We start from the raw sequence: 23,265 nt of genomic DNA, 5'->3' as shown, positions 1-23,265 counted from the left end.
AGTGTGCTCAGAGGATGCGTAAATTTGTCTGTCTGAGGGTCAGCTCAGCTTTATCACAGCTAAGTAATGCAAGAGGGTGCTGCTGCTAACGCTAACTGGGAGGTTTACAGCGTATAAATTCAATGAGGTTTTAAATCCTGACTCTCATGAAGGTCCCTAACACATCCATCATTACCTAACGCCCCATCTATCTAATGCAGAAGTTCCAATAAATGGAGTTTTCCTCATTTCACACCACATTTGGTGTCATCTTGAAACTCTATCTACTGAGAACGGTACTTTTATGATTCTATGATTTTATGTTTATTTCTAAGCTCACTCTAATAGACGCAGAGAAAGCCACCTCAGACAACAGACAGCAAAAAGACAACCAAACAAAATAATACCCCAAAACCCCAAACCAACCCCCCAAAAAGCCTACCAAGGTATGCCTTCTGTCCAACACTTCATTGGCATTTCTGAAGGGCCAATTCCAAGTCTTTGGTACTTAACGGTATGGGAAAAGAGAAGTTAAATCCAGTCAAATTTTGTCTCCCTAGCTTTCTACAATCACCCTTAAAGGCCATTTGATTTGATAATATATTCACCATGGCACAAAATTTACATAATGTCTCTCAATTACTTATTAATATGCAAATATCAGGAAAAAGATTGAAAACACAACTCAGATGTTCCTAAAACAGGATGATGTGCTATTTAAAAATGGGGCTGGGGGAACCTCATAATCACACAAATCAAGCACAGCCAAAGAATGCAACAGGTTGAGTTCCACGCTGGCTGCCATGCAAACCCTGTGGATGTGGTAGGTATACATAAACCCCAACGTGCAGCATTTTCAAATGCAAGGAAATAGTTGTTAGAACTACCCTTTGCTACAGAGAAGGGGAGGAAATGGAAGGGGTGGCTGACGGCTCCACTGGTGAGAGCTGACGGAAGAGGACAATTCCAGGACACGCTTCCAAACATCTGCCAGTAAATCACAGCATCCCAGACTGGTTTGGGTTGGAAGGGACCTTAAAGCTCATCCAGTTCCATCCCCCTGCCACCTTCCACTAGAGCAGGCTGCTCCAAGCCCCGTCCAACCTGCCCTTGGGATGGGGCAGCCACAGCTTCTGTGGGCAGAGCTCAATACCTCGCCAATAATCCTCAAGACTCTGAACGCCTTTAAATACAGCAAACCAACAAAACACTAGTGCAGATCAGCGATCCTCCAGTCCTTCCAGCCTTACGACAATCCTGATCATGGACTGCTACATGAAAAGGCAGTACTTCCACAAGGGAAGCACGCCAGACCCTAGGACATTCATTTAGGCAAAGGCTATCAGGATCTAAACCCTGAGCTGGTACCACGGCCACGAGGCATAACAGCACCAAGAGTTGCTCCAGCCCGATCACAAGCTGACGCTTGCTGTGTTTCAGCAAAGCACAGCTGAAGAACAGTCATGTGGGGAAGAGCAGGCAATAAAGGTGAGCAGCAGAGGGTACACTGCGCCCCGAGTCCGAGCTCTTGGAGAGTGAAGGATTCACTACTTTGAACAGCAGTGGCCAGCCTGCACTGTGGCTGCACACCAAGCATGCCTTTGATACCTGCAAAGCATGAAAATCCAAAGTCTAAACTGAGATTCATTGCAGCCTTATTAACTAGTGAGTTGGGGGCCTGACAGGCACACTCAAACCTTCTCTCTGAGGAAAACCATCTTCTTCCTCACAGTCTCTTGTCATTGGCACTGGCTCTGACAGTTTCTTTCCTCTTCCAAAATGGTTTCAGCTATTTTGGTACCGGTCTCTGCCTCCAGCATGACCAGCAGAGACACTCCTGGTTTATGGCTCAGCCAATTTTTTGCCTCTTTCAGACTTAAGGTAACTTTTCCTGCTCGGTTACACATCCTGAAATCTCTTTAAACATCTCAGGTAAGGTTTGCCATCTACTCTTAAAGCCTCAGACAAATGGCAACCGGGCTACTCTACAGCCTGCAGCTTGGACCATGAAAGGCTGCATCATGGTTTCAGCTAGGACAGAGTTAATGTTCTTCCTAGTAGCTGATGCAGGGCTGCATTTTGGCTTCAGTCTGAGAACAATGCTGATAATGCAGAGATGTTTAGTTATTACTCAGTAGCACTTACCCTGATCAAGGACTTACCAGTCTCTCAGGCTCTGCCAGTGAGAAGGGATGCAAGCCAGGAGTGAGCAGAGGCAGCACACCTGACCCTAGACAAAGGGCTATTCCATACCATACAGCATCATGCTTTGTATAGAAACTGGGGGGAGTTGGCTGGGAGCTGCCAATCACTGCTCAGGGACAGGCCAGGCACCAGTCAGGGTGGTGAGCAAGTGTATACACACACCACTTAGTGGTTTGAATTGGGTTTTTTTCCTATTACCCTTGGATTTTATTCCTCTCTCCCCCTCCTTTTCGCCATCATCATTATTGTATTTTACTTAATTTCAGTTACGAAACTGTCCTTATCCCAACCCATGGGTTTTACCTTCTTCTGATTCTCCCCATCCCACTGCAGCTGCATGGTGTTTAGTTGCTGCCTGGGGTTAAACCATGGTGCTCTGGTCCTGCAAGCTCTGCTTCACCTGGTGGCAAACCCATTGTGAATTCTGTTGTGTTCAGTCCTATTAGGTACAGCTCAACAATGTCCTGTCACCAATGGGGATGAAACAACTGTATTCTACACCAGACAACGACTATGGACACCTGAACACACAAAGCACAAAATATGTTTGCAATGATAATGTGAACATGTTAACGTTAAGATGAACACACATGAAACGTACGGTTATAAGGTCATTTTCTTTGCTTTCTGGTTTGAGTAAGTTTGGTGCTTAATTCTCACTGAGTGCTTGGAGAGAACCAAAGAACAACCTATCGGTGACCCTGCCTTAGATTTTTACTATGCATATACCAACACTACTTTTTGTGCTTAGAGGTTCTAAACTTAACAATGAAGTACAGCCAGCCAGAGAGCAATCACACAAAGGGCTCACTATCCACCAGAAGGAAATTTACTGCAAAAGCTCAAGAGAGTCAGTGCCACACCAACAGACTCTTTCACACTCATATGTACAAAACCAACCAATTACTTTCTGTGCCTCAGTAATCTACTTCAGATGAATGAGGAGTCCAGCATTTTTCCTTAGCTATTTATCAGTCTCTTCACACATGCCTATAGCTAACATTATTATGCTATGGTTTTTTAAGTGTCTGTTATCAAGCGGGTCTTTGATGTGAAGAGACAACAAATCTGGATGCAGCTGATGGATGTTTCAAGTCCTTGCTCAGAATAATTAAACTGATGCTCTGTAGTGGTAATGAGGGCAGAAATATAGCCACCAGCCAGGCTGGGGGATCATTACTGAGTAACTTAGCAAGCTGTGCACATATAAAGCACAAAGGCCCAGAGAAAATGAGCAGAGAGCTTAGTCCTGAAGGAGTGGGAACCTAGAAATGCTGGAGGCCAGAGGTCTGCTCATACACAGCATTTGAAACTGCAAGAAGAAAGCCCGTGTACAAACTTCAGCAATGAGCAAGACTTAAGGGAAAAGAACAGAGATATCTCTAAACTGAGCCATGAGTGTTTCCTTTAGAAACATCTTGGAACAATGCAGGAGTCACGGCTTTCCATGCCAAAGGGGCATAGTGCATTAAGAGGTGTTCAGGGGCAGCTACCAACTCTTCTGTCAGAAAGTGCTTATGTATCTAATCGTTCTTCACAGAGAGCTCCATGTTGTTCCAATATCCCCAGCACATGAAATAACGAATAACGGGAGCCTAAACCCCTACAACAACCTGGCTTCAGAGACAAAGACCGGGAGCCTGTATGGTTACATGCACATGTGTCTCCCTGACAATAAACTGCCTACTGTGGTGGCTTCCTGGAGTAGGCAGCGTTTAATTACATTCCTCTAATGACTAAGCAGAACCTATAGGCACACAACTAACACATACAGCGTGCCAATTCTCCAAGATATCTGGAGAATCGGGATCCAAAATCAAGAATCCCCTTCCCTCTCCCTTGCTAGCAGGTATTAAAGCTCTAGATTGAACAATTACGCTATTTTATACTTCACAAGAGATAGCCACGGGGAAACGCCGGCACAAAGAGACCAGAAACGTTATGAAACAAGACATTCAATTCCTTGTCACGTATAAAGAAATATGCCATGAAAATGCATTCACAACATCATCGCAAAATTTCTGCTAATCCAGAAATACAGAATGCTGCATGGGGAGGAAGGAAGTAAAGCTGAAAGGGCAGTTTCAAGAGTGGATGTACTCACTTTTTGAACACTTCTTCCTGAAAACAAGCAAAATACAGTCCTGCAGACTCCTGGTTTTATTTCACTTAGCCAGCACTATAAAGAGCTCTTGCTGAATGCGAACATCTCCATGGTCTGCTGAAGGCCTGAGGGTCTGTAACTTCTTCCTGTCCCAGTTCCAGCTAATCTACGCTTCTTCAAGAAGGGCAAGTGGAGTTTAATTGTTGGAAACTCATTTTCTTGAGCTTTGCATGAGCCAGCACTTCAACAGGAATGAAGGCGATGAATGGTATTTCAGTAAGTTCGTAACATCAATAATCCAGTGTTAAACATCTCTGTCACCTACATAGAGCAACTCCAGTCCTTCAGGTTACTCACCACTACTGTTATTTCTGCTTGCAAAGACAGAGTTTGACTGGTAAAGATTTACAGCAAAGTACTAAGGGCAGTTTGATCATGTTTTATAATTCAGTACTGCTAGTGAATGACGACTTCAGGAAAACATATTAAGCTCTCAGGCTCTCACTGCTCTGTCTTCATTGTGTTTTGATCAACTCTTTGAGAAAACACTCTTGTTAAACAATAAATCAAGGACATACCCCTTTCACTTGATCATGAATGACTGATGGCCGACTCTAACCTCTTCATGCAAACACTTCTTTCACCACTTTCAAGTGCTTATATGATCACTTAGTTTAGAAGCAGCTTTCCACAGTATCGAGTGGTGCTAAAACTTAAGTACAGCTATACAGCATCACAGAATGGTTTCGGCTGGAAGGGAGCTTAAAGCTCATCCAGCTCCAACCCCTGTCACGGGCAGGGACACCTTCCACTTAGAGCAGGGTGCTCCAAGCCCCTGTGTCCAACCTGGCCTTGGATAGCTTCAAATAAAGAAAGTTAAAAAGTCTCAAAGAGTCTGACAAAGGAGCTGACTCCGCAGCAATCCAGAAGTGCCTTCAGTGCCTTGCAAGCATCCATGATGCAGGGACAACCTGGGACAATCAGTGGCACACTCACTACCTAGATGCAGGATGTTCAAGTGCTCAATGAAGGGGATATTCTTTGCAAGGTCCCAGAATACTGCGCATTTTCTAGCCTTTCCAAGTACAATCTTTTCTTGGGAAATACAGGAACCAGCAGTTTATGCTGTTCTCCTCCTAATGCAATTGTCTACACACTCCAAAAATCACTCTGCCTTTTCCAGACACCAAAACCTCAAGTGCACTTCTTCACCTCAACACACCCTGAACACCCACTAGCTTTGCCAACGCAAACACTGCTGGACTATACAAAGCAGTATTAAAGTACAGTGAAAGTTGCCATTAAATCAACACTGGACATTTATGCATTGATTCTAAGCAACTATATCCCTCTTTCCAAGGAGCAGCTGCAGGATTTCCAGTCTGCTGCACAGCAGTGCTGTGAAACCATCAGGGCTTACTTCAAGTTTGAAGCACAGCTTGCTGCAAAATACGAGAGACTTTGGCTCTTTTTAATAAATCCGCATTCATAAAACATTACCACAAAGTGAAATCAGGAGGTCCAGAACGGATTCCAAAAGGATTTTCCTCTAAATTCCAATCTGCTTAGCATTAAACTGTCCCTGAACGGTGACTAACCCTAAAAACATAGAGAAATTGTTCCGGATAAGCAAGAAACAGTTGGCTGCACCTCAGTCGACTGAAGCTTTTCTTCCTACAGGTTGCAAATGAACTTTAAAAGCCTGAAGTTTGTTCTAAGATTTTGCCTACTGCCTCTTTCTACAAGGCAGGCACCACTAGAATCATGGAATCATGCAAGTCGGAAAAGACCTTTAGGACCATTGAGTCCAACCATTAACCTGACACTGCCAAGGCCACCACTAAACCATGTCTTTAAGCACCACATCTACACATCTTTTAAACACCTGCAGGGATGGAGACTCCACCACTTCCCTGGGCAGCCTGTTCCAGTGACTGACAGTGCAAGATGGCTTTTTGCTGTGTTTTTCAGTCTTCACTTACATCTCCTTTGGAAAGCACGAGGTATGGAACACACAGAACGAACAGCGAGCAAAGTCCTACAAGCTCAGAAGAGATGCAGAGTTTGCAAAAGAGGAGATATTTCGAAGATTTTATCTATACCTTTCCCTACGGCAATAACCCAAAATATTGAAATATTCCTTGTTTCCTGTCACATCTGCCCAGGCTTTTCAGTTCCTACATCATCCATTATAGCCCCCCTCCACCCAAATTAAAGCACAAATCACAAAACTGGGTTCCACTAACCGCATTAACACAAGGTACAGCTGTTCTATCAAATATGCCAGAGCTACAACCTCCAGTCATCACAGGACAGCAACATCAAGATATTTCTTTTAATTCTCTCATCATTCTTCATCTTCTTCTCTCATTTTGTTTCTCTTCTGCTAGTTCCTCAGCTCAGCACCCTCATAGCTAATGGTTATACCTTGCTCCCACGTTTGAATTTATCAGGTTTTAACTTCCACGCCTTGATTCGTGCTATCCCTTTCATTACCAGATGAAAGAGCTCTTCACGCTTAATCAAGTTACCTCTTTGTTGTCTTTTGATGCATTAATCACTTTCTAAAAAAAAATCCCTTCTATCCACGTCTTTCTTGCCCTGAAGTGGTTTTTGAGTTCCCTCATACACCATGCTTTTGATTATTACTAATAATACTGGAAATTGTAACGTAATTTCAAAGAAGCTACAGAATCCTGAACACAGGATGCAATGAAGTTAAGCACTTTGCACATCTAAACCAAGTCATGGTCCCTGCTCTGAAGAGATCAAAGAGCAGACATATGGCTGTAGACAACAGGAAAAACCACAAGAGGATACTGGCCAGCCTGGTCAGGGTGCTTAGCTAACTGACCCAAGGAGACTTTGAAGCCAACAGTGGCATGAGTAGAAAGTCACATTCCAAAATGTGCCTTCCTGTCACTCGGAGGTAAGAATGAAAGGTGTCTGCAGCTGTGCTGCTCCCATTCGCACAGATTACAGTAGACGGTTTGTACAGACCTCACAGATTACCACAGGCGTGAAGAGATGGAGACTTTTCAGAGCAAGAAGAGGTTAACTGCAAAGGAATTAGCATCTTCCTAGAAAAGAGAAGTTTCCTTCTGTCTACCCTGTGGAACTGTGCCAGCAAACACAAGAGAGGGCTGCTGGATAAAATAAGATTCTGCTATCATGCAGAACAAAAGTACAAGTCAGACTACTCAGCAACTTACTCACTTTGTATCAAGAAGGACAAGGATAGTTAACATCCCTATAGTCAGGAATGGCTAAATTACTGGTCGTGTTTCCACAGGAACCCTTAGAACTCAAGATCAATAGGGATTATTTTAGATCCCCCCCCTTCACTCATCACTACCGAAATAGTTTTCGGATGCTGCTCATCTTCAAGCTGTCACTCAAGTTCTGCCTAATTTTTGCTGTGACTGGGAGTTATCTGATATGGTGATGGTTTGGGCAAGGGAATACAAAGGTGGATATGTTGGAATGAATGGAAAACTAGGACAGAGGAGGTTAGGATTTATTTTTAGTTATTACATTCTGAAGCAGGGATGAATGTTCCAGATGAAACAGAAAATTGCTACTGAATACCTTTTTGGCCAGAAAAGTTTCTCAACTTCCTAACAAACATTTCCTGGCTTGTAAAATGCTTCAGTCTCCAGAAAACAGAACTGCAAGAAGAAATGTGAGAACAGTAAAAATCCCTTTATCTAATTTTATTTACTCTTTGTGGGGCTCTATTCTATTTAAATGTAAGAGGAGGAGGAGGAAGAGGAGGGTGAAAAGGCAATTATCTTTCAAGTGAGGGGAAAAAGCCTGTAAAATAATGGCATTCGGTTATAAAAGTATGGGATCTGCTGTAGCAAAAGGAAAACCAAACCAGGCGAACCCTCAGGTCAGGTCCTGCAGTGACCAATGTGCTTTCAGGGACACACCAACAGAAACAAGCTCTGCTGCACGCTAGGCATTGTGTAATGCAGAGGAAAAACTGCAAAGATGAAGAAGTGCTCCCTGCGCCCTGCAGCGATCAGCTTACTCCTTGAAGCATGAGATTCGATTACCTTCATCTCAGCGGGCACAGCCACGAACATCTCTGCATGCCTACGGCTGCCCGGCACGTTCCATTTGGTAAAGGGACATAATAAAAGTATTTCTAGAGCACTTCTATCCTGCAACCTGGGCAATGATCTCAGCGAGAAATCTACAGCAAGAACGTGCCAACAGCATTAAAGGCGTTACAATCCCTTCGCATTTTAGATGTTCTCTTTTGAGGAAAAAATGCTGTAAATTTATCAAGTCTACAAAACCCTGGGGCAATTCAATCCCCCACGACAGAAAAGCAAGGAAACCCAGTGAAGAAGCTGTTTATCTGACAGAAGCTTTAGGACAATCCATACACATGACATATGGCATGTACCCTTGTGGTGTGTCATTAAGCTCAAGAGCAGAGTTTTGCAGAGGCCCCTAAACACCACCCATCAAAGCAATCAAATAAGAACGCTGACAGTTAAACATCTGTGTCCTGCTCCACAACACGCAGAAAAACACTTGAAGTCTGACATGCCTTAACTATAGAATAACTTCAGGCATGCAAGGATACTGGTTTATGAACATCTTTAGACTACTGCTGTGTTAGTAGCATCGTCTTCCCTCAGTGCATGCAGCATTAATTTATTGCTCCTCTGTCAGCTACAAGGCTCTTCACCAGCTCCAACACTAAACTATTTCAGTTGAACCTGTATGGGAACAAGGCAACAACAACCCTGGGAAGCTGTACCAGGGGTCTGTTACATGGGCAATTCCTCCCCCCCCGAGTGTACATGTCACAGACTGAAACTGTAGGGAGGAAGAGGGAAGATGGAGCCTACATTAGCTTTCATTCCTTCAAAATGCTTTGCTGAAGAAGAGATGAATTTCCAAGGGAACGCCTTGGTTCATCCAAGATGAACATCTTGGAACCAAAGTAAAAGAATTAAGAAGTCCAATACCTGGATTTGAGGAAATACAAAACCAGAAGAGGTGGCCTTGAACACTTTCTTGTGAGCTCTTCCTGGGATGAACGTGTGCTTGAAAGGACCAAAAAGACACAGCAAAACGTCTTCTTGTGGCCTGAAGGCATTTAATACAGTGGAGCAAGGGGAATGTAATCAGCATTAAAGTGCTCTTCATGAATAATGGACAGTCTAGCAGCTTTTATCTACTCTGCACTTTAAGAAAGTTTCAACTGCTGAATATTTCATGAGCAAAAGGTCATTTATTGTGGTTTTTAAATTACACAGTTTAGAAACTGGTAAGAAAAAAGGTCCATGTTCCAGTGTGAAAAAGTGATGAGTTCTGCATGTCCAAAGAAACCCCGGCAGGCTAAACACATCCTGAAACCTCTCACACACAAACTACGGCAGACACGTCTGCCCCGAACTGTAACTACTGAGTTTTAAGATGTCCAGTCCTATTCAGAAATACACTATTTATTTTCAAGTGAAGAATGAACCCGAACGTGCATTTCCCAGAGATGTCAGTTCTGGTTTGCACTCCTCGCCAGGCTAAACTGCTGATCACAGCTGGGCTAAGATGCGCTTCTGCCACAGCCATTTTCAGGAAACCCCTTTTCCGTACGTCATTTGAAAGGTGTGTTTTATAACAGCCTTTTCAAATGACCATTAGAGCTCCACATACACAAAGCCATTAAGGAAACACACCGGCAACCAGGTGAATCGTCAAGATGAGTTAGAGGCAACCTTAGCTCTGTCCCCTGTGAATGTTAAGACCACAATGCAACCCTGCTGCCACATCCAGAGGCAGATGTTCTGTGGGTGTAGATTAGCATCACATTACAGAAGTCAGTTGTGCTACGTCTGGTTTCCATCCAGAGAACCACCAGTGCACTTCTCCTCAGCATCAGATGTCTGTACGGTATCACACACCTATGGAAGGACACCACTGGAGTGGTGCAAAGCAGCGCACCGGGCATCCCAGTGACTTGCAGCTTCACTAACACCAAATCAAGTGCCTCCAGAACACTACCAGGTCACAACTCCTTAGCCAGGGATATCCTTGGGGAAATTTTCAGTTTCCTTTCTAACCCCACGCTTCCAAACCATACTGCCACTCTTCATGAAACAGAACTTCAGCAACAAAAAAACAAGCCCGAACAAAACCCCCTCACTTTAAACCCCCAAACAAGTGAAAAAAATACGTCTATTTATTGTCTTTCTAAAACTAAACCAGCAAAAATAGCTTTCTTTTTGTATTTTCTTCATATGGTAACCCAGCCCCCTCACCCCAAGTCCCCTTATTGTATTCACAGTCCTCAATTTTAAAGACCACACAATAAAGCCATGACAGGACCTACCTGCAGAAGTTAAAAGCAATCAGAACAAACAGTACCATCCATGGCAAATCATCTACATACTAACAGACCCCTGCATATGGACAACAAACATGCGTGTGGCAAAAAAAGGGGTTTATTTATTGAATGACTTCCTATGACACAGCAAAGATGTTTGGGATGCCTGGATGACCTCTACATCAATCACCTTCATTAGCAGCCAACTGCAGCACAAGTCCCACAGAGCTATGGGACATGCACAGAACAGCACCTACGAAGCGGTACTTTGGATCCCAGGGAGTTTCCTGTGCATTTGTAAAAACAAAACTGATCTTTAGCACTCAATTCAAGTGGGTTCACAGCTTTGTTGAGGCTGTGTGTTCCTCCTATAACTACCAGCCAAAAAATTGAGACTTAAGACACTGCATTTGAAAGCTTCAGTTGTTTCAACAGCCAAACTATACTTTTAAAACAGCTCTTCATGTCTGTTGCAGAGCTAGTAGGTACAAGAATCAGTGATACCTATAGGCTTTCCTGCTGCCTTTTGCATCGCTCTTCTCTCACTAAATTCTATGGACTTGGATGTAAAGGTGGAAGAAAAATCTTTATTAGGGAAAAAATTCAACAGGAACAAAATGTCTCCAAAAGAAACAAAGCATCTCAGTTGTGCCCCCTGCTTGTGCAAAAGAAATGCTAGTGCCTGCCAAACCAGACTGCAGCCGGATCCAAAATATTATTGATGGGTAAGCGAAGTTTACACATAGATACCGATAGTTAAACACCGACACTCCAGACGAACGAAGATACAGACATCCTTTTCTGTTGGATAGTACCTAACAACTTGTCTAGGGACTATAATCGAAGCCAAAGACAGCTCGTTTACTCTGCATTAAAATACAGTATTTCATAGCACACTGCTAGAGTAAAAGTGTCATCTGGTATTTAGATAGAGCACTAGATATCTAAGAGAAAACAGGATGTGCCAGTTTAGATGAGCAATCCCACAAAGAATGACTATGATACTCATATAAAACCAGCCTATGGATAAGCCCCTGGAATGGTAAGACAATAAAGTCTCCTACAGCAGATCAACCAATGGGAAATGAGCTGACCCATCCAGAAATGATGCAGCTAACCTGCTTCATATAGAAGAGACTCCAGGACTGGGTGACCATTTCCCCTACTCCATCCTCATTGCTGGTATGCTCACAAACCAGTAAAAGACACAGCAAAGCAGACACAGTCATTTTGAGTGCCAGTGTTCAGTATGTGACCACACTGAGAACCGGTCCTCAGGAGAAAATTCATTAAAATAAACTTTAGGCATCACTGAACTGCCTCCATGGCTCTCAGAGGTCAAACAAACAGGGCAACTTACGTAGCTCTCCTACTTTCAGTATTTCACACAGCATCTTCGTCAGCTCAATGCTACTTCGGCCAAACGGGCACTCATGCTTGTCTTCTCGACTGCTGTTCTCCAGGACGATCTGAAGGAGGAAGCAAAACAGGAAAAGATCAGTCTGAAGAACCCATGCGCTGGAGCACTGTCCTCCGCATCCCACATATGCAAGATATACCAGGTTGAATTTAGGAGCCTGTAATTGGAGGCTCTATTTTCATGAACCAGGTAAATGGCCTATGTCTGAGGCAGCCAGCAACACAGAAGCAGTGCTGCTCCGTGGCCAGCTAGGAAGCTTTGCCATTCCTATGCAATGCTCCTGTTCTGCAGCACCCCTGGCTTAGAGGAACTGCAGTAGAAGCCAAAGAGAAGAAAGCATTTCATTTCAAAGTTGCCATTTAAAGGAAATGAGATATAATGATGTGGCGACATGGACACACCTAGAAGGATATATAAAAAAAACCCAAAAACATAGCGGGATTCAGGCTCCAAAAAAGATCCAAGCGTCAAAATTCAAAGGGAAGCCCTCAGCGGAAGAGAACATGCACATGCTCTGTAATGTGGAAGTAACTTGTGCTCGTGTGCAGAACATTTCAGGGAGCTATGACTCTTGCATCAAGCCTATGAATGCTGCAAAAGCAACTCAAGCAGAGCCTCTGTATTCTCTGTTGAGTGACACTGCAAAATAAATGGGAGAAAAGAGTTCCTTGCACACTTGTACACCCGCTGAGTCCTGCCGTATCACACACAGCTGGATAACGTTTTCCCCAGCACCACAAATCATAGAACCATAGAATAGTTAGGGTTGGAAAGGACCTTAAGATCATCCAGTTCCAACCCCCCTGCCATGGGCAGGGACACCTCACACTAAACCATGGCACCCAAGGCCTCTTCCAACCTGGTCTTGAACGCTGCCAGGGATGGGGCATGTAAACGGCTGGTCACTCTCTGTGTTACAAGAGTGGACAACCCCTTCATGCTGCTTTCCACTGGTGGGTTTTTTAAATCACCTTCAGACTTTGCACAGAAATTCAGAAAATCCTCAGGGATATGATAAATATTTGACTTTTCCCTGGCCTCTTCCAACAGGGCAGTGTCAGAACCATGTTCATCGCTTTCCCATGAGGAGCTACTTTTCCTTCTCAATGTTTTGGGTTACATTACATCTAATTGTTCCGTATCATCTCTGGGTAACAGCTGCACCAAAAACACCCCTGCAATTTCTGTTCTACATTGCTGCAGCCACTGTTCACGGAACACGTGAATATGATTTTGCATTCCGGATGAATCATCCTGCTTCAGCCTCTTTCCTGGAGGACCGTGCTGCATTTCCATACCCAAATGCAGGAGCAACGACAGAGCAGCCCAAGCCCAGTGTGAAGCTGTGTCTCAACACCTCTCTGAGATTGCTTCTCCTGTTTTATTATTATTGTGGTTTATCTCTCCCATAATAAAACATAAAACCTGCATACTGGAGCAGGGGGCTTTGACACAGATTTAGATACAGCAGAGAAACGCTGGTAATAAAATAAATGGAGAGGCAAAATGCAAGGGGAAGGGAAGCAGGCAGATCAGCATTCCCGCTCGCTTCTGGCAAATGCATTTTGTTGAGTTTCACATTAACCCGACATATTAACATTTCATGAGCACATAAATATTTAATGGTGACACCATATATGCATATTATGTCAGGCAGGATTACAGCAATCAATAAGAATGCTGGAGAAATAGTTAAGGCACCGTGTATTGCTATACAGCAAATTAAATGGCAATTTGAGTAATCAATATGTAAAGCAGCTCTGAAACGATCCTCAGCCACACTGTGCAAGCTCCATCTTTCAGCATCTGCTGTGCAGAACGAGGCCGAGCTGCCATGTCACGTTGCTGTAAGAAAGGAGGATGGAAGGCCCTTTACTCCATCTAAATATCTGCAGGCGATTCTGGCAGATACGGATCTTGCGAATGAAACAGCGACGGTAAAAAGGGAAAGAGGAAGGGAAAAAAAGGGTTCTTATAAATACCCAAAGAGAAATCATTCCTGGTCTCGGCAACAGATTTCAGATTTACAACATTCATTATTATATCTGTAATCTCTTTTCACGGCTTCGCGACTCATATCCTGTTCCAAAGTCAAACGCTATAAATACAGCTGATAATGGCATGGTTTTAATGTCATTTCCTCTATCACTCTGGTTATGAAGGAGAAATAAGCAGGGAATGGACATGTTTACTTCATAAACTGGTGAAAACAAGAGCAGGGAAAGAAACGTAACACACAGCTCCAGACTGACACCACTTCTGTGTGTCTACAGAGCACACAGCTGACTTGACCCACGTTTCCATCACAACAGTGCTTTTACCAAGGAAAGGAAAGGAAAGGATTGAGGAAGTCACGAAGCCCACACACAACCTTCATTCAAACAGAGGTCTATCATTAATGCTCATGAAGTGGCTGCACCCTATTATCTTCCTCCTCCTCCCCCTCACAAATCCACAGTGAGCTGCACATCCACCAGACATTTCATAGGCGGCAGGTTAAATTTGCCTGGGGGAAACAAATACTTAAAGGCAGACACTGCAAGAGAACCCTTGGCTCCACAGAATCAGAATCATTTAGGTTGGAAAAGACCTTTAAGATCCTAAAAGCCCAACCGTTAACAGCACTGCCAAGGCCACCACTAACCCATGTTAGTGCCACATTAACCCATGTTAAGTGCCACATCCAGGAGTCTTTTTAAACACTTGCAGGGACGGTGACTGCAGCCCTGCCCTGTTCCAATGCCTGAGCACCCTCTGGGGCAGGAATTGTTCCTCAGCTCCATCTAAACCTGCCCTGGAGCAGCTTGAGGCCGTTTCCTACTGTCCCATCCCTTGTTCCTTGGGAGCAGAGCCCAGCCCCTCCTGGCTCCATCCTCCTGTCAGCCACTTGTAGGGAGCCATCAGGTCCCCCCCGAGCCTTCTCTTCTCCAGACTGAACCCCCAGGTCCCTCAGCCGTTCCCCATCACCCCTGTGCTCCAGGCCCTGCACCAGCTCCATTCCCTTCTCTGGCCCCGCTCCAGCACCTCAATGTCTCTCTTGTAGTGAGGGCCCAGAACTGAACACAGGATTCAAGGTGCATCCTCACCAGTGCCCAGTGCAGGGGCACAACCACTGCCTGGCCCTGATACTGCACTGGTGCTGATACAGGCCGGGATGCTGGGGGCTGCCTTGTCTGCATGGGCACAGTGCTAGCTCATGCTCCATCTTCTTCAGTCCTACCTCAACCCTGGTATGCCTGGCTGCCCTTTGCTTTGCCCTTAGAAATGTGCTGCTGGTTTTCCCTTGCTGTAGTCCTGCAAAGCTGCAGAATTGGGAATGTCCAACATGAAACACAGCTTCTAGTACACTGGATGTTACACCCAAACCCAGCTCACGGTACAAGAGTACTAAATGCTGCAGACCCTCTTCTCTTCCTCTTTATCAATACTGTCCATGACCACGAGGCAAAGCAGGAACAACCCTGATGTGTAACTCCTAACAATGTGAGGGGAAAAGGGAGGAAAATAGAGAAAATGAGTGAGAGCAGCACAGAATGAGAACAAACCTGGCATCACAAGAAGAATGAGACTGAACTGACCAGCAGAAGAGGAGAAAGGAAGAGGTTTAACAACGTTGTTAAAAATGCAAGGAGGTGAAATATTTAGGAAATCAGCGTTATCCATTTTCTTGACATCTCTACAAAAGAAACTCCATGGCCTATTAAGGTATGGGAATTGGACAGCAGTTGCAGCAGAAAGCAGATCTGCACAGTCTGTACTGGTTTTCAGTTACCCGCTATACGCAATTCTCCTCTCTTAACAAATTCCTGCTGTAAATTGAGGAGAAACATTCCCCAATCACCAAACAAAACCAAAGAGTGATCAGAAAGAGAAATAAAGGCTTGATCATGTTTCCCAAGGCGGACATGTCGGGCAGCACTGGTAACAGTTGAATTTCTCCTGGGATTTAGCCAGACTGAAGCACCCCAAAGTCAAAAGTCTTTTCAAGAAGGAGAAGGCAGCCCTCCAACATCCAATTGTCCAGCAAAGCATTTAGAGAGCTACAGGAAAGAACATTCCTCCTTAGAAGAGATGTTGTTTCCAACAGCAAGCTCTTTTGCACTTCCTTTGTGTTATAATCAGCGGTGCTCAGCATCACCCAAAGAATGCTCACCTGCCTTTACAAGATACCTACCAAAGGACATTAATTCAAGTGTCAGGCCAACATCACAGATGCTTAATTTTCCACATTTTGACTACCATGGCCTTAAAAATCTGCGTCAGCTTCAATAATGAAGTTTATACCTGTTCTGAATGAACTCAAAAGCTTCCTCATCAACATCCAGGAAGATGAAACCACCACACAGAAATACTCCCCTTTCACTGGGAAGGAATATCGACTTAGCCAATACCTTAATCCCTCACATTAAAGATGGAACTGGCTCAGAGTATACTGCCCACAGCAACTGCAGATGTAATTCTCAGATTATTGAACCAACCTCAGAGCTTGGCAATGGAATAGATTCATTGTGATTAGGAAGCAAATACAGAAGTGAAAGGCAAGACCCACTATAGCTGCTCCAATACTTACTAAATCCCACAGCAGGCAGCTCAAGAAGCACTGCTGCACTATTAAAAAGGAGCATTTCCCCAGACCTATTTTGCAGTTCTGTCTAAAGCAATCCTGCATTAATATGGAACAAGCTTTCTAGCAGTCTGCTGTAGGTTCCTATCAAGAGGTTCAGAGTGCTAGTTAGTAAAGGCAGTAAAAACCGCCTTAGACCCAAAATGCAAATTCAGGCAGCATTCTAATATCCCAGAATTGCAGGGATGCTCTTCATTTTCTTCACACTGCTTTTCCTTTTCCTAAGCCTCCTTATCACGTACTGTAGGCTTCACCATTTTGCCTTCATTTAGATGCTTTAAATAACTCTAGGAAGCAAATCCTAAGGATATGCTTCCTGAGAAGGATAAGGGATTCTAATGTAGACAATTTCCATTCATCCTCTTCATCAATTTTACTTTCTTCCTAAGACAGCTTGTCATTTGCTTCAAACTTCAGCACCAGTGTCCTTCCAAGAGCCTTCACTCAGCACTGCCCCCTCTAAGCTGCCTTTTTATCTTCATTACTTTATTCCCAATTTCCTATGCTTCCTCTCTTCCTTATCTCAGCCTTCCTTCACATTCCTGAGACATTACAGAAATTCCTCACGGCAAAACTAAAGTCAAGCAACAACTACATCTGCCTTCCTCAGGAAGGCACTAGAACTGCAATTTAAGCTGAGATTTGAGATAAGAGCTGAGGACCTGTAGTTACAGGACAATGTTAAGCACCAGACATCAAGTGCACAACTATGAATTAGCACCTGGGGGGTAAACAGGAGGAAGGCACAGTACCCACTATGGCAAAACAGTCAGGAGACAGTGACACAGTCATACAGGACAACAGGGAAAAGAAAAGCAACTGATTATCTTTATGTCATTATATAGGTAATGACACGTAGGTAAGAGGGTCCATTCAAACTGCCAAGGTGTTTGACTGCAGCCATAAAATGCTTCTAACAAAGATCTCTCTCCAGATTTCTCACAGGCCACCTTTAGGTACTGATACCTGAGGGGAAGGTAGGAACAGAGAATGGAAAGACTGGCAGAGAAAAGAAGACAAGACCACACTAAACAGCCTAGGAACCACCAGTCTCTGGCAATTAGGTCTTGTGTGGAAAACCGCATTCCTTCAAGAGATGCACCAGGACAACTCATGTAACAAAGCTCATTTTCCTCCTGAATTTTAGCAGAAGGGAAATAAATTACATCCTTTTCCCTATCATTTCTGCAAGAAAAATGGCCTGCCAGAAATCAAGCTCAGTTTTACCTCGGAAAACACTGAAATTATGCTAGACTACTCCTATGTGATCAGGCTAGAAGGAGCAGGCAGGAGGAGTCTTTGTGAATTGGCGGAAGGATGCGTAGGCAGCCTCCTGTACAAGGACTGCATGGGTTAAGGCAGACAGCCTGACTGTGACTCAACCCATTACAGTCTGAGAGGCCTCTGCAGGATGCCAGCCACCTCCTTGCCTGCACCACCGGCACTCACAAACAGCACCTGCTCCTCCACTGCCACTCCTCAAAGCAGCAAAAGGAGAAGGGGGCTCCTCAATCCCCACAACTGAAGTAGCTGCTGGGCAGGAAGAGTCTCTGCATCGCAGCTGCGTGAATCAGCTCCAGGTCGGCACAAGCAAGGGGAAGGGGATTTTCTACTACTGATCCTAAACCAGCTCCACGTTCAGTTTTCACATAGTCAAAATAAGCCTTGGTGCGACCAAAGTCCAAACGTCGTTTTGATCTGCAGCATTTTCATAACTTCAAATATCTGCTTTAAATACAAGAATGGAAAATGTAGAAGCGTGCCACCAAACATGGCACCCACCATTCACAAGAACGTAATGGCATTGGACCCCTTATGAAACACACCAAGGGATCAGTAAGCCGAACTGTGCAGCGTGGACTTCAACACTGGTTTCCTATCCTGGTGACAGTATTACAAACAGAAAATTCCACATTCAATGTCTAACAAACATTTGTACGAAGCAGATAAAATCAGTCAGAGAAGGGATAATGCCTCTCTGCTACAGATGAGGGACTTGAATTACAGGCTACAGTAAAAGCACCTCTTTCCAAGGAACGCTTATTTTTTTCCCTACACATATCAAGAACCTACTAACCTAATAAATGGCAGAGAATTTGGCATGAACTTGGGTAGCCAGCTGGGCAGGATCCAAATGGGTGGAGAGCCAATGCTCTAAGTTTAGAGAGCTGCTAAGTTTATTTGCAGTTTCTGCCCGAAGCACCGATCTCTTGTGCTTAAACAAAACAAGGAAACACAGGATGTGTCTTCTCAAGGCAGAACCTCACCCCAAAGAAGCAGTGAGACCTGCTAGAATACGGCTACTCATAAGTGCCCGAGAAAAATACTGACAAGGCACCAACAGTCATCAAAAGCAAATTCATTAGAAAGAGAAACGTGGACCCCACCAGAGACAATATTGCACAGGACTTCTCCGTGACTCGGCTCGCTTACTGTGAAAAACAAGAACCTCCGAGTAAAATCCCACACTCCCTCCAGACGAAGGTTATGTTAGCACTATCGTTAGGATGCCTGCGTGGAAAATGTGAGGTAAGGGAATGTTTCTGCGGTGGTTTATTAGCAGCTAAGTTGTAGTTGCTGTCAATTCAGTTTATCCAATAGCACCTGCTCTTTCTTGCCTGGAAACACTCTTGAACTTAGGCAAGATCCCAGATGAACGGCAGTCTGCTCCCGACTGGAGCAGCAGCTTTGATTTTGCTGCCTGCTACCGAGAACACCTGAACAAACCCTGACTGCACATACAGCGATCAACCTACCGAAACTGCAGAGCTAGTGTGTCCACAGAAGCACCCCAGGCACAGACACGGCACACAGGACAAGAAGTACCAAATTCCTCTTTTTGGGTTGCAAACAGAAGAAGTGCTCCATTTTGGACCCTTCAGCTTCACTTCATAGCAAATTAAATGAGATCATTATTTCGAATCGGTACCAGCAAACTGAAGCGTGTGCACAGAAAAACCAAAATCAGACAAATGAACACACACCTACAAACGCATCTGCAACAAAATGTTTCAGTCTCATGTACTTAAATCTCTCTCTCCATCGTATCTCGAAAAGAAAATGGATCTGCAAAGTCTTGCACCATCAATGCCCAAACAGATCGATGACAAAGCACCAACAAACAGGGATACCAACAGCAGAGGTGGCATAAGGGATTCCACAGGAAGGTTTTCCCTCAGACCCTTTTTCCACCCCGGGAAGCATCGAAGGCACACTGCTGCAAGTTACCAGTAAGAAAGATCTCAAGATGTCTGCACTGAGCAAAGTCTGGTTTAAATGGTAACTTCTGACTTTAGTTCTAAAATTAGGAGAAGGTGAAGCTGAAGCAGTTTTGGAAAGGAGCAAACTGAAGCAGGGGAAACACACGACTTGTCTGCTCCGTAAGAACAAAGCACCCAAAAAGGTTATCTGTCACAAAGCTCTATTCCAATCATTTTCTTCACTGCTAACTTTAATTATACACTCTGTCTGTCCTGTAATTATGGAGCTTGGGAAGCTGCCAATTATTTCCTGTGGAAAATTTCTTACATTTCATGCAGAGATTCCACATGACTTCCATCAGTGCATTCCATGGACTATGTCACCTTTAAAAGCAAAGCCTCTGATGACAGCAATTGATTATTTAAGTGGAACATGAAAGAAATGCAATGTCCCTGATAGCATCAGACAACTAATGAAGAACAGAAAGTAAAGCTAACTCCACAGAGAACTAATTCAATAGGAAACATGTTCAGAACTCAGACTGACAGCTAAGGACACCACACCGTCAAAGAGAACAGGGATTTGCTTTCCTTCCCCTACACAACCTTTCTTTGGGATGCTACAGTCCTATTGTACAGTAAACAAAAAGCCAAGATTCAAACTCAACCCAACATCTAAATAAACTGTGCTGATCTGAAGGAAGAGAGCAAGGAAGGAAGGCATTACTGTAATTTCAGCAACAACAGGGAAAAGGTGAATGAGAGAAATGAGAAGCAGGCAGGAAAGAATCAAACAGGCAGAAAATTTGGGTATTTTTGTTTCCCCACGCAGCACTCACGTTTTCACCTTGCAATGCCTCCTGCTTTCAAGATGCAGTTACTCATCTGCTCCACTCCCTCATACCCGCATTCTTCAACACACTGCCATTGTATTTACTCTTCCTACAAGTACTTTTGTTTGCGACTGGTCTTTGAGGCCTCCAAGTGAAGGGCACTTCAGTTTCAGACATCCTTCCCACCTAATTATTTATTATGCAAATTACTTCTAAGTAGAATCACTTATGAGAGGCAGAACAAGGAATGAAAAGGGAAGAGATTATTTAATGTTTATCTTCTAACTTCTCCTTACCCATTTCTCTCAGTCACACAAGAAGATACTTGACTAAGGGCCATGCTAAGGAAGCAACAGGTCAGACTGCAGTGATTTGTGCTGTCTATTAAACTGCCAGTGCACTCAGGGAGACCGTCACGACCTCCTGATAGTGACTTTGCTCAAAATACCACATTCTGTCAGGAGAAGCTTCATCTTTTCCAAGTTTGTTTCAAACCACCTCTGGTTTCCAGTCTCAATTTTTAACTGCTGCACGGCACAGACATTATCCCAGGGTACAACAACCAACTGCACTGCAAAGGGCCAAGCTGAAATAACCTCTCCTCTTAGAACCACAATATTTCCTAGCATCAAGAATGGAAGGACAGAAAAGAGCTCCTGCCAAACAAGTTTTTCAGTATGCAAGCATTGTTTGTACAGATAATTTCTTGTGGAAACTTAACCGTGACCACAAAGAGAATTTTTGTTAGGATCTAAGAGTAGAAATGCATCTGACAAAACAAGCAAGGTCAACAGGCTGTGCAAGCAGAGCAAGCTGGTGATGGGGGCTTTGGGAGCCAATGGCCATGAAGAAAAGGGGTGATGTTAGCTGTGAAATAAGGAACTCGAAATGAGAAGGAAGCAGGCATACCAGGACTCCCAGGAAACTACTGCACACCAGCTGGTAAACCAAGGAGATTACAAGGGAAAAATCGGGTGTCTTTTGCGATCAAAGACTAGTAACGCGGCAGGAATTGCACAGCACCATTCATCTCAGAGGTGTTCAGCATGCTGCCAACATGACGAGGTGGACCACCACAGATCCGTGAGCTACCATGCCAGCAAAGCTTGTGTAGGAATTACTCAGAACTACTTAGGAAAGATGGGTGGGCTAACACATTCCCGAAGCGTGTTAACAGTTCCCAGAGCAGCTTTGGGCAAGCAGTTTAATCTGAGCATGCTTCAGCGTGGCAACTCCAGTGCCCATGTATTCTTTCTCAGGCACGCAAGAACTATACAAGAACAAAAGCAGGCGTCTCGAAACAACAACAGAAAATCTCGGTAACGAAGCAGCAAAAATCCTTCATTACAGAAAGAGAGCAGAGCCAGCAGCAAAGTCCCTTCTAAACAGGGCCTAATTACATGCTACACTGACCCCAATTTTTAAGACAGCATTTGTGGCATGAAAACAAACAATAAGAAGACTGGGGAGATGTCAATGAAGGCTCTGCTTCAACAGCTCTGCTTTTTCAGGCGTCTTTCAGCCCTTTCCAACTTCCAGAAAACACGCCTGTCTCTTTTGGGAGCACTGGCTGCCCCTACTAAGTATATTCTCCAACGTCAGCATTTTCCAAGGAAGCCTATGAAGTAGCACGGGCCAGATCTTACCAGATTTTAATGAGACACAACAACCAATTCTCTTCGTAGACACAAACCCACAATTTGGCATAGTTTAGCCAATGAGCGAAACAGCCCTTAACTTCAGGGATTTACAGGGGTTGAGAAATACTGCTGCACTGCATGCTGCCACAGTTTCTTTTAACACTTATTGCCAGATTGAGACTGAGGAGAAAGACATATTTAAAGAGCAGATCTTGTGGCCTCCTGTCATGTCCACGTATCAAGCTGGCCTGGACATGAGCAGGCCTGTCTGAGCTCTGACACCACAAACTAGTTGATAATGAGTATTAAAAGGTCACTCTTCACTTTTTAGTAGAAATGACTGGAAACCACCCCTACTATCTCAAAACACTGACCTTCTAGACTATCCCATCTGTGTTCACCAGCTTTATGCTTGGCAAACATCTGATTTCTATAAAGGTCAGGAAAGGTTCCATTCAGAGGCAGGTGTTACTCAGCTGTACACCTCTTCCTGTGAGAATGCAATACGTAACTTCCCACATTTGCTATTTCCAGGGTAGTTGAAGCGGAGCGGTCAGGGGGCAGGAACAGGTTGTACAAATGAATCGTGATGCTTCTTACCTATTTTTTCCTCCAAGCATTTCCTCACTACAGTTTTACAGTGCTCATCCTAACTCTCAGGACACTGCCAACTCAGTCACTCTCCAAAGCATCTGCTCATCAAAACCTCATGTCCACAGAAAACCCTGATAAGATTTTGGTAGACTTAGAGCAGGGCAGAGAACTGGGCACAATCACTCATTTCTGAGCTTATGGACACCCATCACGCATCTGACAAAGTTCACCCCCCTTCTCTTTTTAGGTCTAAGCAAAAAGCTATACTGGGGAAAAGTAGCATCTGTAATGTTTGACTTGGCAGTGACAGACCAGGCAGCTGT

General features: G+C 44.2%; 1 protein-coding gene across 4 annotated transcripts in view; it reads right to left on the bottom strand.

Annotated features, from left to right (window-relative positions):
• Positions 1-23,265, bottom strand: part of ELMO1 (engulfment and cell motility 1) — a 222,442-nt gene that overhangs the window by 123,500 nt on the left and 75,677 nt on the right. For all 4 annotated transcript variants that reach the window (XM_062622332.1, XM_062622333.1, XM_062622336.1 and 1 more), the window contains one exon: positions 11,992-12,100. In XM_062622332.1, coding sequence (XP_062478316.1) covers positions 11,992-12,100 — 109 coding nt within the window. Of the gene's footprint in view, positions 1-11,991; positions 12,101-23,265 lie in introns of those variants that run through there.

The sequence above is a fragment of the Pezoporus occidentalis genome, unplaced genomic scaffold, assembly GCF_034315485.1.
Source record: "Pezoporus occidentalis ecotype Australia unplaced genomic scaffold, CSIRO_AGI_Poc_V1 ctg107, whole genome shotgun sequence".
In the NCBI taxonomy this organism is placed as follows: Eukaryota; Metazoa; Chordata; class Aves; order Psittaciformes; family Psittacidae; genus Pezoporus; species Pezoporus occidentalis.
This window is presented reverse-complemented; position numbering and strand designations above follow the sequence as displayed.